Here is a 21,784-nt window from a genome sequence, read left to right as displayed (position 1 = left end):
AGTTATTCATCCATACTGGAACACTTAAAATTTTACATGTGTGATATATTTGAGTGTATGTAGAACTTTCTCTGTTTAAGGTCTGGAAGGTCTAATATAAACTCTGAATTTGTTTATCGCTATGATAGCTTTCTAAAAAGTCTGTTTCTTTAGAAAGAGTTAGGTATTTTAAAGTTATGACATTAAAATTAAATTTAAGAATTTATAGCTTAATTTTTGATACTAGATTTTTTAACTTGATAGACTAGTTTGTCATTTATGTTATTTTAATAGAATAAACTTAAAATAAATTATGCTCGTTTAGTAATTAAGAATTGTTGGCATTGTACTTTCTTATTTTTGGTGTCTTTCTTATATGTATAACTGTTACACATTTTAATATTTTTCCAATAATATGTTTCATTCTTTACAGGTTCTAGGATTGTTTTGAATTTGAGGTTATGCTCTAATCACAGAGCGGTGTCTTTGTGCAGGAGGCTAGTTTCAGGTTTGCCTGAAGTTAAGGAGACTTTAAGTATGCAGTATATTCTTGAGGTTTTATTATAATTTTTTGGCAAACTTTATTATTCTGCTCCCATGAATCCATAAATCACTGTTCTAATTTTCATTACCTATCTTTAGCTGAAATGAACAAACTTGAAATTTAAATCAGTTTATATAGTTTGACTTTCTCCTTAAGAACAAGCTATGCTATGAACAGTAGCAGTGTGTTAACATTAGCAGGACTTTGGTTGGCCTACCTGAGTTCTAGCATCTGGCTTCAGGATCCAAATATGTTGTTTTGGCTGCAGTTTGGTGCCACCTGGTCAGATGACTTAAATATTGATGGGGAAGATTGTGAGTTGTGAGTGGCTTAGTCTTCTAGGAGAGTGGCAGGGCTTTTAGAAATTTTCCAGTTAGTTAGTGTCTGTTTTGCTATACTGATTCAGAAGGATATGAAGCTCTGAGTATCCTGGGAACACAAGGACCACTTTTCACTCCCTGACACAGGTGTATTCCTTTCTTCCACCTTCCTTTCCCACCACAGAAATGAGGGGGGGGATTCTGTAAAGCATACAAACTGACTATTAATTGAATTTTGGCCAAATTCCCAGCTAGGTGGGTTTTAAAAAATCTTATGTAATTTGATTTTTCAAATTAACCACTTCTAACACTGCTGCAATTGTGTATACAAAATCATGTGCCTAATGGTTTAGCAAATCCCTACCTTCCCTCTCTCCCCAACCCTTCTTTTTATTTATTTATTTATGTATGTATGTATGTTGTGTGTGTGTGTGTGTGTGTGTGTGCATGTAAGATTAAACCAGTATCACTGTACCACAGAACTATATCCCTAACCCTTTTTATGTTTTTTTTTTTATTGTGAGAAAGGGTCTTACTGTTTTGCCCAGGTTGATATTGAACTTGTGATCCTCCTGCCTCAGCCTTTGGAATTGCTGGAATTATAGGTGTGCACCACTGTATCCAGCTAATTCATGCTAATTCTAATAGACATTCTTGGTTTCCTTCCTTCCTTCCTTCCCATTTTCTTCTCCCCTCTCTTCATTTCTTTTTCTTCTTTTCCTTCCTTTCCTTCCTCCTCCTCTCTCTCCTCTCCCACTCTCTCTCCTTTCCCACTATTGGACTTTATCATTTTACACCTTTTTCATCCAAAATTTATTTTGGAGAAGGTTGTGCATTGGCATATATAATAGTGAATTTTGATCAAACTTCTCTTTTATGATTTCAGGACAAAAATTGCCCAAGATATTGAGAGGCTAATACATCAGACCGATATCATAGATCGAGTGGTATATGACTTAGATAACCCAAAGTAAGTCTGATTTTAAAAACCTTATTTTTGTTATTATAGTAAAATTTTACAGTTATTTCTAAAAGATAAAAAAAAATTTACAGTTAATTTCTACCTTGCTGTGTTTTCATCCTTTGACAAGGATAAAATAATTATGGTAAATTATGCTTATTTACTTAAATTGAATATATCACAAGCATTTATTTGTTTGGGTGGATTTTATAGGCCAGAAACTAATTTTTTGTTGTTGGTGTTGTTTGTTTTTGATTTTGTTGCACCAGGAATTGAACCCAAGGGTGCTTAACCACTGAGGCACAACTCCAGCCATTTTTTATATTTCATTTAAAGACAGGTTCTTCCTAACTTGCTTATGGCCTTACTAAGTTGCTGAGGCTGCTTTGAACTTGGGGTTCTTTGCCTCAGCCTTCCAAACTGCTTGCATTACAGGCATGTGCTGCCCTGCCGGCCTGCCCAGCCTAATGCTGTTTTGTTTTGTTTTGTTTTTTTAAATAAAATTACCTCCACTTAAAAGAATGGAGATTTCATGTGAAATACTGACTTGTCCAGCAATATTGAACCTTCATTTCCTAAGCACAACAAATTATCATTTCCTTAAGAATGAAGCTTGCTAATTTTCACCAGTTCCCACCACTTGCTCCATCTTATTATCTCTTACAGTTTACAGACAGTTATTTAAGTTACCTGACTTAGCTTTGAAGCCATTTATTTGTGATCCTTGGCATGTTAGTTATTTATTACTTAGGATTCTCACTGATATCACCTTTTTGGATTTAAGAATAAATAAATCAATGAAAATTACAAATGTTGACTGTGAATATTATTCAGTCATTTGTTCAGTTAGCCTTTGGTGGGTTTCTCCTTTCTCTGATTATTCTAAGGGAAATTTCACATTTTACTGATAATATTTGGAGGAGATAAACACTTTTACAAAGATTTTTGGTAGAGAGGTGAAAGTAAAAGCTATACCCAAAGCTAATGTCCAAGTTTAAAATAATATTCTTACAATGAGAAAGAGATATCTATTTTATTAAAAATCACTGAGTTATTTCAGTTTTCATAGTTCTGTATTGGAGAAACTGGGCAGACATGATAAAAATAGAAATTCAAGAACCCTAAGTTTGGCATACTGGTATTACTTTTAACTGAAATGACTTTGGAAAAAAAATCATTGAGCTTCTTAGAGTTTTAGTTTTCCCCTATTACAATGTAATTTCCAGAGAGCAAAAATTTTTATTCAATCAGGGAACCAAATAAACAACTAAAACAATTATCTGAAACCTAGTAGGTGCTCAATAAATAATTGCTAAAATAATGAACATGTAAAAGGAGGATAATACCTGTCACTTTTGGGGGCTAATTAAATAACTGTTGTCTAAATTGAAGGTAATGTTTTCTCCAATGAACTGCATGGTTTATTAGCATTATTGCTACTCATGTAGGTTGTATGCAATTTTAAAAACAAGTTTTTTTTCTATCTACTAATCAGTATTTTAGAAATGATTTTTTTCCAGTGAGTTAAAAGTTTCAATTATATTAGAATATTGTAAGAACAAGTTTCTTGTTGTAATTATAGTTTTTTGGGGTCTATAAATGTCAAAGTATGTACTTCCCTGTGTTATATCCTTTGCTTTAAAAATGAAAAGGGATTCGAGGTGGCAAAAGTGATAACACTTTTAATCTGAGTGTAGTTTTATTTGTTTTTTGATCATCTGCTTAAATGCAATATATTTTAGTACACTTTTTAAAAATATTTGTCTAGTTACACCATTCCAGAAGAAGGAGACATTTTGAAGTTTAACTCCAAATTTGAATCTGGGAATCTTCGAAAAGTAATCCAAATAAGAAAGTAAGTTACTTAAAATGATCTCATTCTTTATATGCACAAATATTTTCCTAATTTTCATCAGATGTGTTTACCTTCTATTTTCAGAAATGAATATGATCTGATTCTGAACTCAGATATAAACAGCAATCATTATCATCAGTGGTTTTACTTTGAAGTCAGTGGAATGCGGCCAGGTGTTGCTTATAGGTTTAACATCATTAACTGTGAAAAGTCCAACAGTCAGTTTAATTATGGTAAGACAGTTTTTTTCCTCAATTGAGAGAGCATGCAGGCATCCTATTTGTAGTACAGAAGTTAAACAACAACAACAGAAAATCACTGACTTTTAAAGGCATTTTAATGTCTTGTTTTTTGGAATTCTCAAATATTCAGGATCTGTTTCATGAAATTTGATATAGGTTCAGTTTTGATTTGTTGGTGAAAATCATGGTATGTAGGAAAGCCGTTTAAAATTTATGGATATGGTTGATTTTATCCAAATTGAATAAAGGCAAAGATTTATTGTGTGTGTACCAATGACTCCATAAGTTTGTGTGATTTTCTTTAGCCCATTAATTTGGTATGTTACCGTGATTGATTTTAAAATATAGAATCAGACTTTAAATCTGTGGAATAAGCCCTAGAGTTGGTGTGTAAAAGTGCTAATATTCTGTTAACAATATGTATTTATACTTGGGATGGATACAGATTTATGGTATTTCCTCTTGCCCTTCCCTTCCTCTTCCTCCTCTTCTTCCATCTCAATCTCCATCTCCATTTACTTTAAGTATTGTGATAATACTGACTTGGTAAAACTTGGGAAGCGTCCTTTCCTTGGAAGCATTTGTGTAGAATTGGTGTTAATTCTTAAATGTTTGGTAGAATTCCTTAGTGAAACTATCTGATTCTGAAGATTTCCATATAAGATAGTCTTTTTAATTGGAAATTTAATACCTTTAATAATTTTAGGGCTATTCAAATTATCTTTTTCATTTTGAATGGGTTGTGGTAATTTGATAGGAATTGGTCTGTTTCTTCTGTGTTGTCAAATGAGTTGTAGTATTCTCATTGTCATTTTGATATCTTCAGGGTCTGTAGTGATAGCCCCTATTTTGCTCCCATTAATGATAATTTGTGCTTTCTTTTGTTGTTGTTGTTGTCAATCTAGTTAGAGGTTTATTGATATTATTTACATTTTCCAAGAGCCAGTTTTTTTGTTTCATTGGTTTTTCTCTACTGCTCTCTCATTAGACCATTAAAAAAACCAAAACCAAACAAAAAACCAAACTCTAGTGCTGTACCAAGTATATAGACTCATTTAAGGTTTTTGTGTTTAGTACTTTAATAAGTACAAAACTAAGGGTTATTTGGCATCTGATCTTACATTATGTCTGTGGAGGTACTATAAATATATAAACTTACATCAGCAATTTAAAATTGAAACATCAAGTTTTAAGTATTTATTCTGATAGTAGCAGTTTGTTAGATAGGATAAAAGATTTTTTTATGGCATACAAAAATATTTACAATGGAGGTTGAGGAGAAAAGTGTTATTTGTGATTAGTTAATAAAATCTTAGAGGTCTTATTCATTATAAAGATTGAAAAGCTTTTGACAACTGAGGTATGAGATGCTGTATTATCTGGATCAAATAATTTAAGTTATTAAAAGTATGACTAAGATGATGCTCTTTAAAGCTTTAGGAGGTTCCCAATTGTGATTATTTATCTGAAAAACAGGAACTAATACCATAGTCTAGAATTCATATATATGGGATAAAAGCTTTAGACAGTCATTTATTTATTGCAATAATTATAGGAAGATTGGGTACAATAATACCTAGTTTAGTTATAAATACTTTTCAAATATTTTTTAGTTACCTAGTTTTTAAATGAGTTTTTTTTTAAGAATGTCTATTTTTAGTAAAGCAGGAATAGTAATATGAATATTGTTGGTGTTGTAGATTTCACATTTTTATTTTTGTGATTTTATTATATAGCTACTAATCATTGCATGTAATGTTTCTTACAAACATTTGTTGACTTTAAGCCTTAATATAACTTTAAATCTTAAGTGAGACTCACTCTAATATTATCAAAATAAGAAATATAGTATTTTCCTTATTAAACTTACAAATATATGTAAACAATGTTTTTAGAGGAGAAAAGAATAATTAATTAAATGTAATTTTATTTGCATTAGGAGTAAAATATTAACACATGTATTCCTGATATGATAGTCAATATAACTTTCAAATAGTGTTGTAGGTGGGTGCCTTTTTACTAACTACTTTTATTTTTACTCTTTAAAAGTAATACTTTTGTAACATTTAAACTAATATACTCATTGAAATTTTAAGTTGAAAGTATATATTTGAAAATAAAAGTATACACTTGGAACAGTTCTTCTCCTTAAAAATATGCCTATGCATACATGTGGTAGATAAAATAATCTCTTCCGTTAGTGTCATTTAAATTGTAAAATGAATTAAATTCTATAACTAAAACTAACTCAAAGCAGTAGGCCAGATGGCTGCTTTATTTTTAAATTTCCTCTCCTCCTTCTCCTTTCTCCTTTGGATATTCTTGTATGTATATCACACTTGCCAAACTCACTTTGTAGAGAATTTGGAAAACAGAATGGTGTTAAGAAGAAAATTGAAACCACTGACAATGCATTGTCCAGAGATAATCAATTTAGCCTTTGTTGTTTTATTCCAGCCTTTTTATAATACTGTATATGATTTCTGTATAAATATAGTTATATATTTATTTTTAAAATGAGGTTGCCATTTCATATTCTATATTTTAATCCAATGTTATTTTGTATGTATTTTTTTGTCATTGAATATTCCTCTGAGTTTTAATAGACATTCTATAGCGATACTATACTTGAGCCTTTCTTTTTCATTGAACTTAAGTTATTTATGGTTAATTTCTATTGCTGAGATGACCACTGTACTTATATGCTTGTATATGCAGCCCTTTAAAAAATATTTTAATTATTTAGTACAGATTCATAGAAGTGGAATTTCTTTATCTGTGTGCCAGCTATAGCATAGCCTTTTTAAAATTATAGAACAGTAGTTCTTTAATTTGGTAAATTAAGTTTTTGAGAAGAAACTCTAGGAAGGAAGGAGGGGAAAACATCCATAAAAACCACTGTTTAACATTTGTTATCTGTCCTTAAAAGTTTTGCATTCACATAACTTTAAAATTAAATTTTTCCCTTTTCTGGAATTGGGATTGAGTGTGGAAACTCATTTGACTACTGCATATGTATTTATTACCACACAATAATTTGTAAAACAATGTAGTCATATACTTACTTTATTTGTTCCTTATTCAACACAATATTACTCAGCAACTTTATTAGTAATATCTGTGTAATATTGTGTTGAATAAGGAACAATAAATTATTTAATTACAAGTTGATGAAGATTTAAATCTTAACATTTCAAAATTATAAGCTATTTTGAAATAGGTATCCTTAATTATTTAATTTCATATATGTTTCTGATTATTGCTTTGCTTTGAATTCCTAGAAGTAGAATATCTCAAAAAAGAATGAATATATAGTGCTGAATACTAGGGAAATTGGTTACTACAGTGCTAGTTGAAGTATTAAATTATTTCAGCCTTTTTGAAGTACATTTGATAGTATATTTTCAGTGTTAATATTTAACTTTATGTATCTGAATTTATTTGGGCATTTCCTGTGAATTGGGATTTAAACTTAATCCTGTTCTTAGTGGTAAAGTTGCTGAATTTTTTTTTTTTTTTTTTTTTTTTGGTACCCATGATTGAACCCAGGGACACTTAACCACTGAGCCACATCCGTAGCCCTTTTAAAAATATTTTAATTTAGAGACAGGGTCTCACTGAGTTGCTTAGGGCCTTGCTAAATTGCTGAGGCTGGCTTTGAACTCAGGGTCCTCCTGCTTCAGTTTCCCGAGCTGCCGCGATTACAGGCATGCTCCACTGTGCCCAACTGAATGTATTCTTTCAGTAAAGAGTTTTAAAATTTTGGTGAGGAACTTATTGTTTTTCAGACATTTTACATTTATAACTCATTTGCAACTGTGTGTCTGACCTGCTTGTAAGAAGGGTGAGAAATAACATCTAGAAGACATTTGTCATTACTCTCTTAATAAAAATAGATTAGATAATATATTACCATAATTTACTTATAGTTCCTCACTTTTTGAATTTGAGTTGGGTTGTTCTGATCTCTTGGTCATATTATATGTCCCTGTTGGTTTGAAATATCAGAGTACTCATAAGGCATGGCCCTAACCATATATTAGCATTTGTTTAGAGATTGTTGCTTTACTTATCACTTTGTTTTTAAATTATTTTGACTTTATAATATAGTATAACATTCTGTAGTTTCTTAAGAAAATTTAAAACCCTTTTCTACCCTATTTTTTTCAGAACAGTGTATTATACACAAGAAATACCAAAAAATCCCATTTGGTTAAATTTATAGAATTTGGGGGAGAAAGAATTTTTTATATTAAGTATTGCCATGTTCTTACATGGTATGTTGTTTTGTTTATTCAAGTTTTTATGCCCTCATCTAAGTATTTTATGTTTTTTAAATAAGTTTCATACATTTTTACCTTTATTCTTAAGTATTTTAGTTCATTTCTGTTATGACTAAGTATTTCTATTTTAGATTTGTTATTACTTGTAATTAAGAAAGTTAATGACTTTTATATATTGAAAATCAAACTTTACTGAACTTTTTATTCTCATAGTTTCTCAGTTGATAACATATTTTATTGATAGGTATCTGGAATTTCTTGTATTCAATATGTTATTTATCTTTCATTATTTCACTGTTTTCAGTTATAACTTTAAGAATGTTTAAAATAAAAAGGAAACGCTGCCTATTCTTGTTTATTTTGACTTTAACAGTAATGGCACCCCTGTTTACATTAAGCATGCTAGCACTTGTTTGAGACATATATTCTTTCTAATAGAGACTTTGTCCCCTTACTAGATCTTAACAAGAGTTTTTTTTTTTTTTTTTTTAAGGTTTATCAATGTAATTTTACTATGTAATGCTATGTAGAGCCTGTTGGTGTGTTGTATATTTTGATAATGTTTCTATTATTAAGCCATCTGCTTAATAATTCTGGGATAAGTCCACTTGGCCATGTAAATTTATCTCTTGATAAATAACTATTCATGATTTGTTAGTATTTTGTTTAAAGGTTTTACATCATTGATCATAAGTTAGGCAAGTCACTTTCTTTTTGGAGGGCTATCTTCGTCCAGTTTCAGAAGCAGGCTGATGCTAACTTGGAACACTTCAAAGAAGAGGCTTTTATTTTCCCAGGCTATGTTCTAGAGCAACTTAGATAACATTAATGTTTTTGTGAATTTGGAAAGAAGGTGCCTCTAAAATTGATATTTGCACTTCTTTGGGTGAAAAAGTTACCTCTGGATAACTTTTCAAGTTTTCCATTACTCAGTATAGTTTGATTTTATATGATTTTTTAAAAAATGGAGACAGTATTGATAATTTTTTTTCTTATTTGAGCAACATTTAGATTTTTGAAACTCAGTAGCAGAAATTTGTGATATCTACAATATTTATATTTGTTTCCTTGCTTGTTCTTTTTCCTCTTTTTTTGTACTTACAATGTAATTTGTTTTGTTTTATAATTTTAAAAAATCTGGATGTTGGTTTATTCCTTTAGAAGTTTTTTGTTGTTGTTTATTTTCTCCCATTATCTTCATGCAGGTCAGTTTTTTCCCTCTAACTTCTATATTTTTGTATGATGAACAAAGCATTTGGAGTTTTTAATTTGCTCTTGAGTACAACTTGATTCTGTTGTATCCTGCTCAAATTTTAATATTAAGATCTTAATTTTATTTTTAAAAATTGTTTCTAATTATGTGTAGCTTAGGGGTCCTTTTTGACCCAAGAATATTTAGCAACAGGTTTATTATACTTTTACTTTGTTGAATTGTTTCAGTTAAAACTTCTTACTTTCAAATATTAATCTGTTTTGTTTGCAGATGTGTAGAATTTATGATTTTGTTGTTTGACTTGTTTTTTTTTGATGATTTCAATGTGTTTAAAATTCTTATATTGCTATACTTGTTTTTTTCTTTTGCCTTCTTTTTTTTTAAGCTTCTTTATTTGTTGTTCTTCAAGGGACTTCAAGTATAGTGAAGTGTAGCCTCAGAGTCCAAAATATAACATACAAAAAGAAAAAACCAAAAATAGATTATACATTGAATTTTTCTCAGTCTTGCTCCATCTGCCTTAAGTTTAGTAGAAATTCATCCTGGATTCTGACAAGAAGTTGTCTGTTGTGAGTTTTCTTTTTATTTCTAAGTATTTGTAAATATTTAACTAGGAATTTAGTACAAACTAAGGAGCTATTTCAGTAGATGTAATTTTTTTACGAAACTTTGTCATTAGATTTGATAGGTTAATTCCACATAAAGCAAATGTTGGTTCATCTTAACATTAGCAGGATTAGAAGAAGAAAGGGGCCAGTATTTTGGCAAACTAGAATTCCACATTGTAAACATTTATAGCTAGAAGTATAGTTAATATTATGATCATCAGATCCATGTTTTACTTTGTTTCAGGGATGGTGCTGATGACTGATTAAAGGTTATTTGAATGGGAGGTATTTGTTTAATTATTTTGCTGAAATGAAGAAGTAGAATTAATTAGGAAAATAGCTTACATCTGTTTATTTTTTTTGTTTGTTTAGGACTTGTTTGGGGGAGCATTTAGTGTTGGATACTAGAAAATGTGATCACTGCTTTTTTTCCTTAGTTGCTTTTCCTTGACATCTTTTAGGTGATATTAATTATTTAGTTTTCTTACAAATGAGTGGCCTTGAATTTAAGAAGTTTTGCAATATGTATATTTCTTACTCTGTTCTTAATTATAAAGAAAATGCTATTTGAGAATTTATGTCACAATTTATGTCTATAAACCATCCTCCCTCTACCCTCTATTACTTGAGAGGGATTTGCTGAAGTCACCACTAGATGGCAGTCTTGCATTTTAGTAATGTGGAGGGTTTTTGTTTTTGTTTTTGTTTTTTTTTAAATTAGCAAGCTTCTTTTTGACTTTCTGTCTCTGTTTCTCCCAGATACAATGAGGATTTTTAATTATCTTACATATATTGAACATGTTTGGAAGCAGGCAACAGTGGAGAATTTTGGAATACATGCTGCAGTGTTTTTGTCCCCCATCCCCATATTAGTTTTTTCCATACCTTAGAATTGAACTGATCTATTCCTTGACTGAGAAAGTCTTCCGTGACTCCCTAAGTTGGGTTAATTCACTGACAAAGGCTCCTTATAATTTATTTTTCTTTTGGGGGCTCATTACAGTTTTTGTGGCTGATTAATATTTTCCCTGCAACCCTTCTGCCCCCGACTCATGTGTAAATTCCTTGAGTTAGGAAACATGGTGTTGACTGTCCAAATTCATAGGATAGCAGTTAGATATTCAGTAAATGTTAAATGATTGAGGCAATGGATGGATGAACTATGAAGAAAATCTTCTTAGGAACAGAAAATGAGAATGCACAAATTATATGTCAAAAAGACCCCAATTCAATTTATGATCATTAACTATTTCTAAATATTTTACCTGTTTCAAACTTAAACAAAAGGTATATCCTTATCCAGATGTTGAGCTTGTGAAATGGTGCCCTACCACTCTGGAATACTTTGGGTAAAAATGTAAGTTTTTATATAACTATATTATAGCTATCAAGATCAGGAAGTTATCACTGATATGAGAATCTCTTCTAATCCTTGGATCCCCCTCTTTAATGTCACTATTTTTCTCAATAATAAGATTCAATTCCAGATCATATCTTCAGTCTTTTAGTGCTTCTGTATATTATTATTATTTTTGTTGTTGTTGTTCAGTTATCTGTTTGGTACTGAGAATTGTTATTTTGAAGTCTGCTATCAACAGTGAATTGAAGTCTAATGTCAGTAGTATGTTTCTATCTATTTCTCTTTATGTTTCCTGTAGGAAATATAGGAGGTTGGTATTATCCAGTGCATAGATACTAAGCATCATATTTTCATTATGAATTATGACTTCTTATTAAAAAGTCCCTTTCTTGACTCTTTCTTAAAAATAGTTTTAGCTTGAAATTTACCTTGATCTAAGGATTTTTTTAAACAATAAAATTTTCTTTTAGTTGTAGATGAGCACAATACCTTTATTTTGTTTTTTTGTTTGCTTATTTATTTATTATTTATTTTTTATTTATGTGGTGCTGGGGATCGAACCCAGTGCCTCACATGTGCAAGGCAAGTATTCCACCACTGAGCCACACCACCAGCTCCTTGATCTAAGGATTTTTAACCCCTACTTTATTGTTGCTATTTGGCTACTATATCTTTGCCTATTTCTCTACTTATAGCTAACTTAAACTTTGTTATATTCTATCTTCTAGTAATGCTGAAGAACTGGTTTATGTATGGTTTACTTGTGCTACTTGTTGAATTTATCTATTAGTTGGTGAGGATGCATGGAAAGATTGATTTTAGGTCGCTACTATTATCCTCCAGTCCATGAATTCAATCTTCCTATTTTTAGTGTAAATCTCTGTTGTAGAATTAGTTATATTAGAAGCTTGCACTTTCTTTCTGTAGAGTCACTCAGTCCAAATAATATATGGAGCTTGTGATAGATGCCTTCAGACTTGAACTTCTGCATTTTGAACTTTAACACACTCATCTGTTAAGTGAGAGTGTTAACTTTAATACCAAAATTTTATGAGTCTATGATTCTTCAACACCAAAAGAGTCTTATGATTCCTGGTACATTGATGATTAGGGCCTAATACCAGGTCTTCAATAAAAATTTGGCCTTTATTTGGATATTATTAGAGGCCAGGGCTGTTGAATGTTACTGTGACAATTTAATGTTTTGATGTCTATAGTCAAGTGACTGACCAATTTTAGTATATTTGTTTTGTGTACAAAAAGATTTATTATTTGGCTAATGAATAAATCATTACTCAAATACATAGCCTTTTTATGTCAGGTTGAGTAGATTGTAGTTTATTAAATTTGAGTTACCTCATTTGATGATTCTTGCTGGGCAGCCTGTTTTGTCCAAATGGTTTTTATTAGTCAGAACTTTTACGAGTATTTAAAATTGTCGCTTAAAAAGTAATATGAGAATACATTGTCTTTTATAAAATTAGAACACTTTAGAAAAATCTAAAGTACCCTCTGACCTTAACTGAATATTTTTCTACCTTAATATAGTTAACTTCTATAATGAGTCTTATGTGTCAGAAGAGATTGAAACTTCAGATTGATATTACTGAGTCCCAGTTAGGGATAAGGAAGCCAGATGCATTTTATATATACCAATGAAATTGCTGATTTAATGTTTAAGAGAGAATCTTAATGTGTTTTCACTTGTGAAGAGTGGGTTTACTTAAAAGGAAAAAAAACCCAATAATAACAGCAGCTAGTATTCATTGAATATTTACTATGTGCTAGGCCTTGATCTAAATGCTAACACATGTGATACTCTTAATTTACACAAAAGCAATGATAATGCTACAAAACAGATAGTAGGGACATAAAGTGTTTGATAATCTGTCCAAGATCATGCATGTGGTATAAGGAGATGTTAGAATCATACCCTTTGTAGTCTGGTTAAAGATTGCATGCCCTTAATCATGATGTTATTCTGTATAAGAAAAAGTAGGACTCAACTTCTCATTTGTGGTACTGGAAACTAGAAGATAGCCAGTGTCTTTTGCAAAATCTGTCATTCATTTGTCATTGCCAGCAAACTACCTGAACCTTCTTTGAGGAAAATCAAGAGTACAGAGATATCAAAATAACAAGACTTAGAATTTATAAAATGTGTTTTCTAAAAAAGTTTGCTTAAAGGGGTAATATGGGGGAAGTGAAACTTAACTTACCCTGCTTTGATGGCTTAGTTGTTTAATGTAGTCTGAGAAAAATATCAACTAATCAAAATTATAAGGATAGGAACTAAAATAGAAAAGCATAATAAAAAGCTCCCATTTTAAGAAAGAAGAAAAGGAAACATGGAGAAATGTACCCACACTGGTAAAAATAAGGTTACTTAAGAAAAAGAAGAACATTTGATAAATAATAGAAATAAAATAAGATGGAAGGAATAAGTTATGTTGAAAGCTCCACTCTTTAGTGATGTGTGTAAGTATGTGTTCAGTGACAAAAGTTGAAGGATGGGCAAAGGTAAACTAGACATATGCAAACAGAATAGGCAAATGCAGTAAATTAATGTCAAAGAAATATTCAAGATAAAAAATAGTGAGTAGGTCATAGATGGGTATTACACATTTAAAAGTTGCAGTTCTTGAAGATACTATAACCCTTTATTCAACATAGTTGTAACTGGTACTTACAGAAGGACCCCAAAGTGCCAAGAAATACATCATTAGAAGACATTTATGAGAATTAAAAATGTTTCTTTCAGAAATTAACATACCAAGAAGACAAAAAATAAGCAAGAATATAAAGAATTTAAATAATGCAGTAAAAAAACCCGATTTTTAAAATTTATTGAAATCCTGTTTTTGAGAATGTATTTGATGATTTCATAGCCGGATGGCTATGAAATGTAATTTAAGAAAGAAAAAGGTATGAGTTATAAGAAATGGTAGAACTAATTTGTATGTCCAATGAAAAGAAATAACAAGATGAAAGCTAAAGGAGCATTCTTCAAAAGCACACTATTCAAATTAGAATTGAAAGTTAGTGGTATTTTAGAATTATGCTTAAAAATAGTGGAATGGATTCTTAGAAATAGTTTTATATAATATGATTAAAAACCTGGAAACTATTAGAGATGTAGGAGAAAAAGATCTGTGACTCTTATCCCATGAAAGGATTAAACAATAGAAAAACTATACAAAAAAAAGCCATGCTTCAAATGTGAAAAAGATGAAAATGCCATGGGAGTTGGAGTGCTTGTTGAAGTATATGAACGAATCCACTTAACTGAACCCTCTGGAAACAGGATGTGTTTGGGGAGCATATACCTTTACTTTGCCATGATCTCTATTTACAGAATCTTAGTGGAATAAAACACTGTTGTTTATAAACTTTTACGTTTGCTTTAGAACCACAAGAAATTATGTTCTTTTTGTGTGTGTGTGTTGCTTAGAGCATTATAGTTACACAAAATAGTTGGGTTCATTTGGACAAAATCATACATACATGGAATTTCATTTTAATCTTCATTCCCCCTTTCCCCCTTTCTCTTCCCCTCTCTCCCCATATTCTCCTTCCTGGCTATACCCAGATGATCTTCCTTTTGCTTTTTTGCTTCCTTTTCCTTTTCCTTTCCCTGTTATATTTTTATATGCATATAATGTGATTTTGTTAAATTCATTCTAAATTTCCTTCCCTCTCCCATTCTTCCTCTCTCCCTTTCTCATTTCTTTCTTCTGCTCCACTGATCTTTCTGTATTTATGATAGTCTCCCATCCCCACCTTCTTTCCCTTGTTTTGTTTTAGCTTCCACATATGAGAGAAAACATTAAACCTTAATTTTCTGAGTCTGGCTTATTTCACTTAGTATGATATTCTCCATTTCCATACATTTACCATCAAATGCCATTATTTCATTCTTATTGTGACTGAGTAAAACTCCACTGTGTAAATATATCACATTTTCTTGATCCATTCTTCTGTAGATGGGCATCCAGGCTGATTCCATAATTTGGCTATTGTGAATTGTGCTACTATAGACATTGAGGTGGCTGTATTGCAGTTGTATGTTGATTTTAGTTCTTTTTTTTTTTTTTTTTTTTTTTTTTTAGAGAGAGTGAGAGAGGAGAGAGAGAGAGAGAGAGAGAGATTTTTTTTTAAATATTTATTTATTTTTTTAGTTCTTGGCAGACACAACATCTTTGTTGGTATGTGGTGCTGAGGATCGAACCCAGGCCGCACGCATGCCAGGCGAGCGCGCTACCGCTTGAGCCACATCCCCAGCCCAAATGATTTTAGTTCTTTTGAATAAATACTAAGGAGTGTGTTAGCTGATTCTAAGTTTTTTGAGGAATCTCTATACTGCTTTCCAGTGTGGTTGTACTAATTTGCAGTCTCATCAACTATATGAGTGTAACTTTTCTTCACATCCTTACCAGCATTAATTATTATTATTTCAGTTCTTGATAATTGCCATTCTGACTAGAGTGAGATTAAATCTTAGCATAGTTTTGATTTACATTTCTCTAATTTCTGTGTTGAATATTTTCCATATATTTGCTGACCACGTGTGTGTGTGTGTGTGTGTGTGTGTGTGTGTGTGTGTTTTGAGAAATGTCTGCTTAGTTCTTTTGCCTCTTTATTGATTGGGTTTTTTGGTTTTTGGTGTTAAGTTTTTTAATTTCTTTATATATTCCGGATATTAATTGCCTGTCAGAGGAGCATCTGACAAAAATTTTCTCTCATTCTGTAGGCTCTCTCTCCACACTCTTGTTTCCTTTGCTACACAGAAGCTTTTTAATTTGATGGTATCCTACTTTTTGGTTCTTGGTTTTATTTCTTGAGCTTTAGGGTTTGTTGAAGAAGCTTGTTGAAGAAGTCAGTTCCTGCACCTAATGTGATGGAATGTTGACTCCATGTTTTCTTCTAGCAGTTGTAAGGTTTCTGGTCTAATTCCTAAGTCTTTGATCCATTTTAGTTTGAGTGAGAGATAGGTATCTTATTTCATTCTTCTACATGTGGATATCCAGCACCATTTGTTAAAAAGGCTATGTTTTCTCCAACATATATTTTTGACACCTTTGTCAAGTATCAGTTGGGTATAAATATATGGGTTTGTCCCTGTGTCTTCTCTTCAATTGGTCTTCATGTATATTTTGATGCCAGTACCGTGCTGTTTTTGTTATTGTGGCTCTGTAGGTATAATTTGAGATTGGGTATTTTGATGCCTCCTGAATTGCTCAGGATTTCCTTGGCTATTCTGGTTCTAGGTCTCTTATTCTTACAAATAAATTTAAGGATTTATTATTTTAGTTTTGTGAAGAATGTCCTTGGTATTTTGATAGGGATTTCACTGAATCTGTATATTTATTTTGATAGTATGGCCAGTGTAATGATATTAATTCTGCCTATCTAAGAACATGGAAGTTTTTTCATCTATAAGAAGTTATATTCTTTATGTTCATAAAACATTTAAAAACACTGTTAGGGGCTGGGGCTGTGGTTCAGTGGTAGAGTGCTTGCCTTGCACATGTGAGGCACTAGATTTGATCTTCAGCACCACATAAAAATAAATAAAGATATTAAAAATATACAAAACAAACTCTGTTAGGTATGTTGTTACAGAGAAAACATTGATGATTTCAAAAAACATTCATCATAAGTCAAAATATTGGTAGAATCAAAAAAGCTGAATCAAAAATTGGTACTTGGAAATGTTGTAGTCTCAAACAAACAAACAACAAACCCCAAAAAGAAATTTAAAACTTATATAACAGATAATCTACAACTGTACTTTTCTTTTTTTTGCCATCTTGTTTTTATTTTATTTTTTTTATTGGTTGTTCACAACATTACGAAGCTCTTGACATATCATATTTCATACATTAGATAGAACCCCCAATTTTACCCCAAATGCAGATTGCAGAATCACGTCGGTTACACATCCACAATTTTACATAATGCCCTATTAGTAATTGTTGTATTCTGCTACCTTTCCTATCCCCTACTATCCCCCCTCCCCTCCCTTCCCATCTTCTCTCTCTACCCCATCTACTGTAATTCATTTCTCTCCTTGTTTATTTTCCCATTCCCCTCACAACCTCTTATATGTAATTTTGTATAGCAATGAGGGTCTCCCTTCATTTCCATGCAATTTCCCTTTTCTCTCCCTTTCCCTCCCATCTCATGTCTCTGTTTAATGTTAATCTTTTCTTCCTGCTCTTCCTCCCTGCTCTGTTCATAGTTGCTCTCATTATATCAAAGAAGACATTTGGTATTTGTTTTTTAGGGATTGGCTAGCTTCACTAAGCATAATCTGCTCTAGTGCCATCCATTTCCCTGCAAATTCTATGATTTTGTCATTTTTTATTGCTGCATAGTACTCCATTGTGTATAGATGCCACATTTTTTTTATCCATTCATCTATGCCCTACAACTGTACTTTTCAATGTGGTAGCTAACACCAACAAATTTCTATTTGAATTAATTAAAATAATTCAGTTTCTGTGATGTGAGGCTCATTTCCAGTGCTTAACAGCCACCCATGGCTAGTGGTGCCACATTATTCAGTGCAGATACACAACATTTCAGTCCTAGCAGGAAGTTTCTTTGGTCAGCTCTGATCTAGAAAGTAGTGCATAAGAAAACACTTCAGACTTAAGGTACATAGCTAAGCTAATATTTAAATAAAAATGGAAATATTGGTATTATATAAAATAAGAGATTAAAAAATATAAAGAAATTAGGAAAAGAAGAAAAAAAGGGAGTAAGGGAAAAATTGGTAAAAATAAATGCTGAAAATAATGAGAAATAAAAAACACAGAAATATACCAAAAGTTATTAGGAAATTATTTGGTAGTAGGAAAAAGATTCTGAACAAGCTACAGCTAATGAAAGTGAAATTAAGAATACACTTATTGCCATCTTGAGATTCCAGCTGAATAATATTGACCCCTTAAAAACTAATGTTTTTTATTTGTGTTAGTCAATGATGGAAACTTTTAAATTCATGTTTCTGAAGCTTGTGTAGTCTTTTAAAATTTTTTTTCATTTGTTCTTTTTATATATACATAACAATAAGGTATATTTTGACATTATACATATATGGAGTTTAACTTCCCTTCTTGTGGTTGTACATGATGTGAAATTAAACTGGTCGTGTAGGAAAGGTATATCTGATTAATTCAACTGTCTATCTTTTTTAAAAAATATTTATTTGTTTTAATTAGTTATATATGACAGTAGAATGCATTTGTGCACTTTGATATATCATACATAGATGGGATATAATTTCTCATTTATCTGAGTGTACATGTGACAGAATCATATTGGTCGTGTAGTCACATATATACATAAAGTAATAATGTCTGTTTCATTCTACTGTCTTTCCTATCCCCATATCCGGTCCCCTCCCCTCCCATCAATCACTTCCCTCTACCTAATCTAAGGTAACGCTATTCTTCCCTAGTGCCTCCGACCCCCCCCCTGCCTTATTGTGAATTAGTATCCGCATATTAGAGAAAACATTTGGTCTTTGGTTTTGTGGGATTGGCTTATTTTGCTTAGCATGATATTCTCTAACTCCAAACATTTACTGGCAAATGACATAATTTTACTCTTCTTTAAAGCTGAGTAATATTTCATTGAGTGTATACATCACATTTTCTTTATCCATTTATCTATTGAGGGACACCTAGGTTGGTTCCATAGTCTAGCTGTTGTGAATTGAGCTGCTGTAAACATTGATGTGGCTGCTTCACTGTAGTGTGCTGATTTTAAGTCCTTTGGGTATAAACCAAGGAGTTGAATAGCTGGGTCAAATGGTGGTTCTATTCCAAGTTTTCTGAGGAATCTGCATACTGCTTTTCATAGTGGTTGCACCAATTTACAGTCCCACCAGCAATGTATGAGTGTACCTTTTTCACCAGATCCTCGCCAACATTTATTGTTGCCTGTTTTCTTGATGATTGTCTTTCTGACAGGAGTGAGATGAAATCCTGAGTAGTTTTGATTTGCATTTCTCTAATTGCTAGAGATGTTGAACACTTTTTCATATATTTGTTGATTGAGTGTATTTCTGTTCAGTTCCTTAGCCCATTTATTGATTGGGTTATTTGTTTTTTTGTTGTTGAGTTTTTTATATATCTTTAGAGATCAGTGATTTAGTGGAGGTACATGTGGTAAAGATTTTCTCCCAATCTGTAAGGCTCTCTCCTCACATTATTGATTGTTTCCTTTGCTTAGAAGAAGCTTTTTAATTTGAATTCATGTCATTTATTGATTCTTGATTTTACTTCTTGCGCTTTAGGAGTCTTGTTAAGGAAGTCGGATCCTAGGCCGGTGTGGTGAAGATTTGAGCCTATTTTTTCTTCTGGTAGCCACAGGGTCTGTTCTAGTGCCTAAATTTTTGATCCATTTTGAGTTGATTTTTGTGCAGGGTGAAAGATAGAGGTTTAATTTCATTTGCTACATATGGATTTCCAGTTTTGCTGGCACCATTTGTTGAATAGGCTATCTTTTCTCTAGTGAATGTTTTTGGCACCCTTGTCTAGTATGAGATAACCGTATTTATGTGGGTTTGTCTCTGTGTCCTCTATTCTGTACCATTGGTTTACATCTTTATTTTGGTGCTAAAACCATGCAATTTTTGTTACTATAGCTCTGAAGTATAGTTTAAGGTCTGGTATTGTGATGCCTCATGCTTCACATTTCTTTCTAAGGATTGCTTTAGCTATTCTGGGTCTCTTACTTTTCCAAATAAATTTCATGATTGCTTTTTCTATTTCTATGAAGAATGTCATTGGGATTTTAATAGGAATTGCATTAAATCTGTATAACGCTTTTAGTAGTATGGCCACTTTGACAATGTTAATTCTGCCTATCTAGGAGCATGAGAGATCTTTCCATCTTCTGAGGTGTTCTTCAATTTCTTTCTTAGTGTTCTGTAGTTTTCATTGTAGAGGTCTTTCACCTCTTTTGTTAGATCAATTCCTAGCTTTTTTTTTTTTTTGAGGCTATTGTGAATGCAGTAGTTTTCCTAATCTCTCTTTCAGTGGATTCATTGCTGATGTATAGAAATGCATTTGATTATGAGTGTTAATTTTATATCCTGCCATTTTGCTGAATTCATTTATTAGTTCTAGAAGTTTTCTGGTGGAATTTTTTGGATCTTCTAGATATAGCATCATGTCATCAACAAATAGTGATAATCTTGAGTTCTTCTTTACCTATTTGTATCACTTTAATTTATTTCTTTTGTCTAATTGCTCTGGGGAGAGTTTCAAGGATGATTTTTGAATGGTAGTGGTGAAAGAGGATATCCTTGTCTTGTTCCAGTTTTTAGTGGGAATGCTTCCAGTTTTTCTCAATGTAGAATGATACTGACCTTGAGTTTAGCATATATATCTTTCACAATGTTGAGGTATGTTTCTGCTATCCTTAGTTTTTCTATTGTTTTGAACATGAAGGTGTGCAGTATTTTGTCAAATACTTTTTCTGTATCTATTGAGATGATCATATGATTCTTGTTTTTAAGTCTATTAATAAGGTGAATTATGTTTATTGATTTTCATATGTTGAACCAACCCTGCATCCCTGGGATGAATCTCACTTGATTGTGGTGCACTTTTATATGCAATTTCCCAGTATTTTATTAAAAATTTTTTCACCTATGTTCATGAGCAATACTGTTCATAAATTTTCTTTTTTTGATGTGTCTTTGGTTTTTGTGTCAGGTGATGCTAGCTTCATAGAATGAGTTTGGAAGAGTTCCCTCCTTTTTTGTTTCATGGAATAATTTGAGGAGGATTGGTGTTAGTTTTTCTTTGAAGATATAGTTTAACTCTGCTGAGAATCCATCTGGTCCTGGGCTTTTCATTGTTGTCAGGTTTTTGATGGTGTCTTCTATTGCATTGCTTGAAACTTATCTGTTTAAATTTTGTATGTACTCCTGATTCAGTTGGGTAGGTCATGTCTCTAGAAATTTGTCGATGTGTTTGTGATTTTCTATTTTATTGGAGTATAAGTTTGCATATAGTTTGTAATTATTGTCTGTATTTTAGTATTGTCTTTCTCGATATTTCCTTTTTATCACAAATTTTAGTAATTTGAGTTTTCTCTTCTGTTTCTCTCATTGGATTGGCTAAGGGTTTATCAATTTTACTTATTTTTTCAAAGAACCAATTTTTTTGTTCTATTTTTTGAATTGTTCTTTTGTTTCAATTTCATTGATTTGTGGTCTGATTTTAATTTTTTCCTGTGTTTTACTGGTGTTGATTTGTTCTTTTTGTAGGACTTTGAGATGTAATGTTAGGTCATTTATTTGTTGACTTTCTATTCTTTTAATGAATGAGCTCAATGCAATGAACTTTCCTCTTAGCACTGCCTTCATAGTGTCAGAGATTTTGATATGTTACACTAGTG

At 31.6% G+C, this 21,784-nt stretch overlaps 1 protein-coding gene across 6 annotated transcripts in view; it reads left to right on the top strand.

Annotated features, from left to right (window-relative positions):
- Positions 1–21,784, top strand: part of AGTPBP1 (ATP/GTP binding carboxypeptidase 1) — a 192,405-nt gene that overhangs the window by 121,427 nt on the left and 49,194 nt on the right. For all 6 annotated transcript variants that reach the window (XM_081275394.1, XM_081275395.1, XM_081275396.1 and 3 more), the window contains 3 exons: positions 1,730–1,813; positions 3,573–3,659; positions 3,744–3,892. In XM_081275394.1, coding sequence (XP_081131520.1) covers positions 1,730–1,813; positions 3,573–3,659; positions 3,744–3,892 — 320 coding nt within the window. The remainder of the gene's footprint in view (positions 1–1,729; positions 1,814–3,572; positions 3,660–3,743; positions 3,893–21,784) is intronic.

The sequence above is a fragment of the Spermophilus citellus genome (genome assembly GCF_964194105.1).
Source record: "Spermophilus citellus genome assembly, chromosome: 2".
Classification (NCBI taxonomy): Eukaryota; Metazoa; Chordata; class Mammalia; order Rodentia; family Sciuridae; genus Spermophilus; species Spermophilus citellus.
The sequence above is the reverse complement of the archived record's forward strand: the minus strand, read 5'-3'. Positions and strand labels throughout refer to the sequence as shown.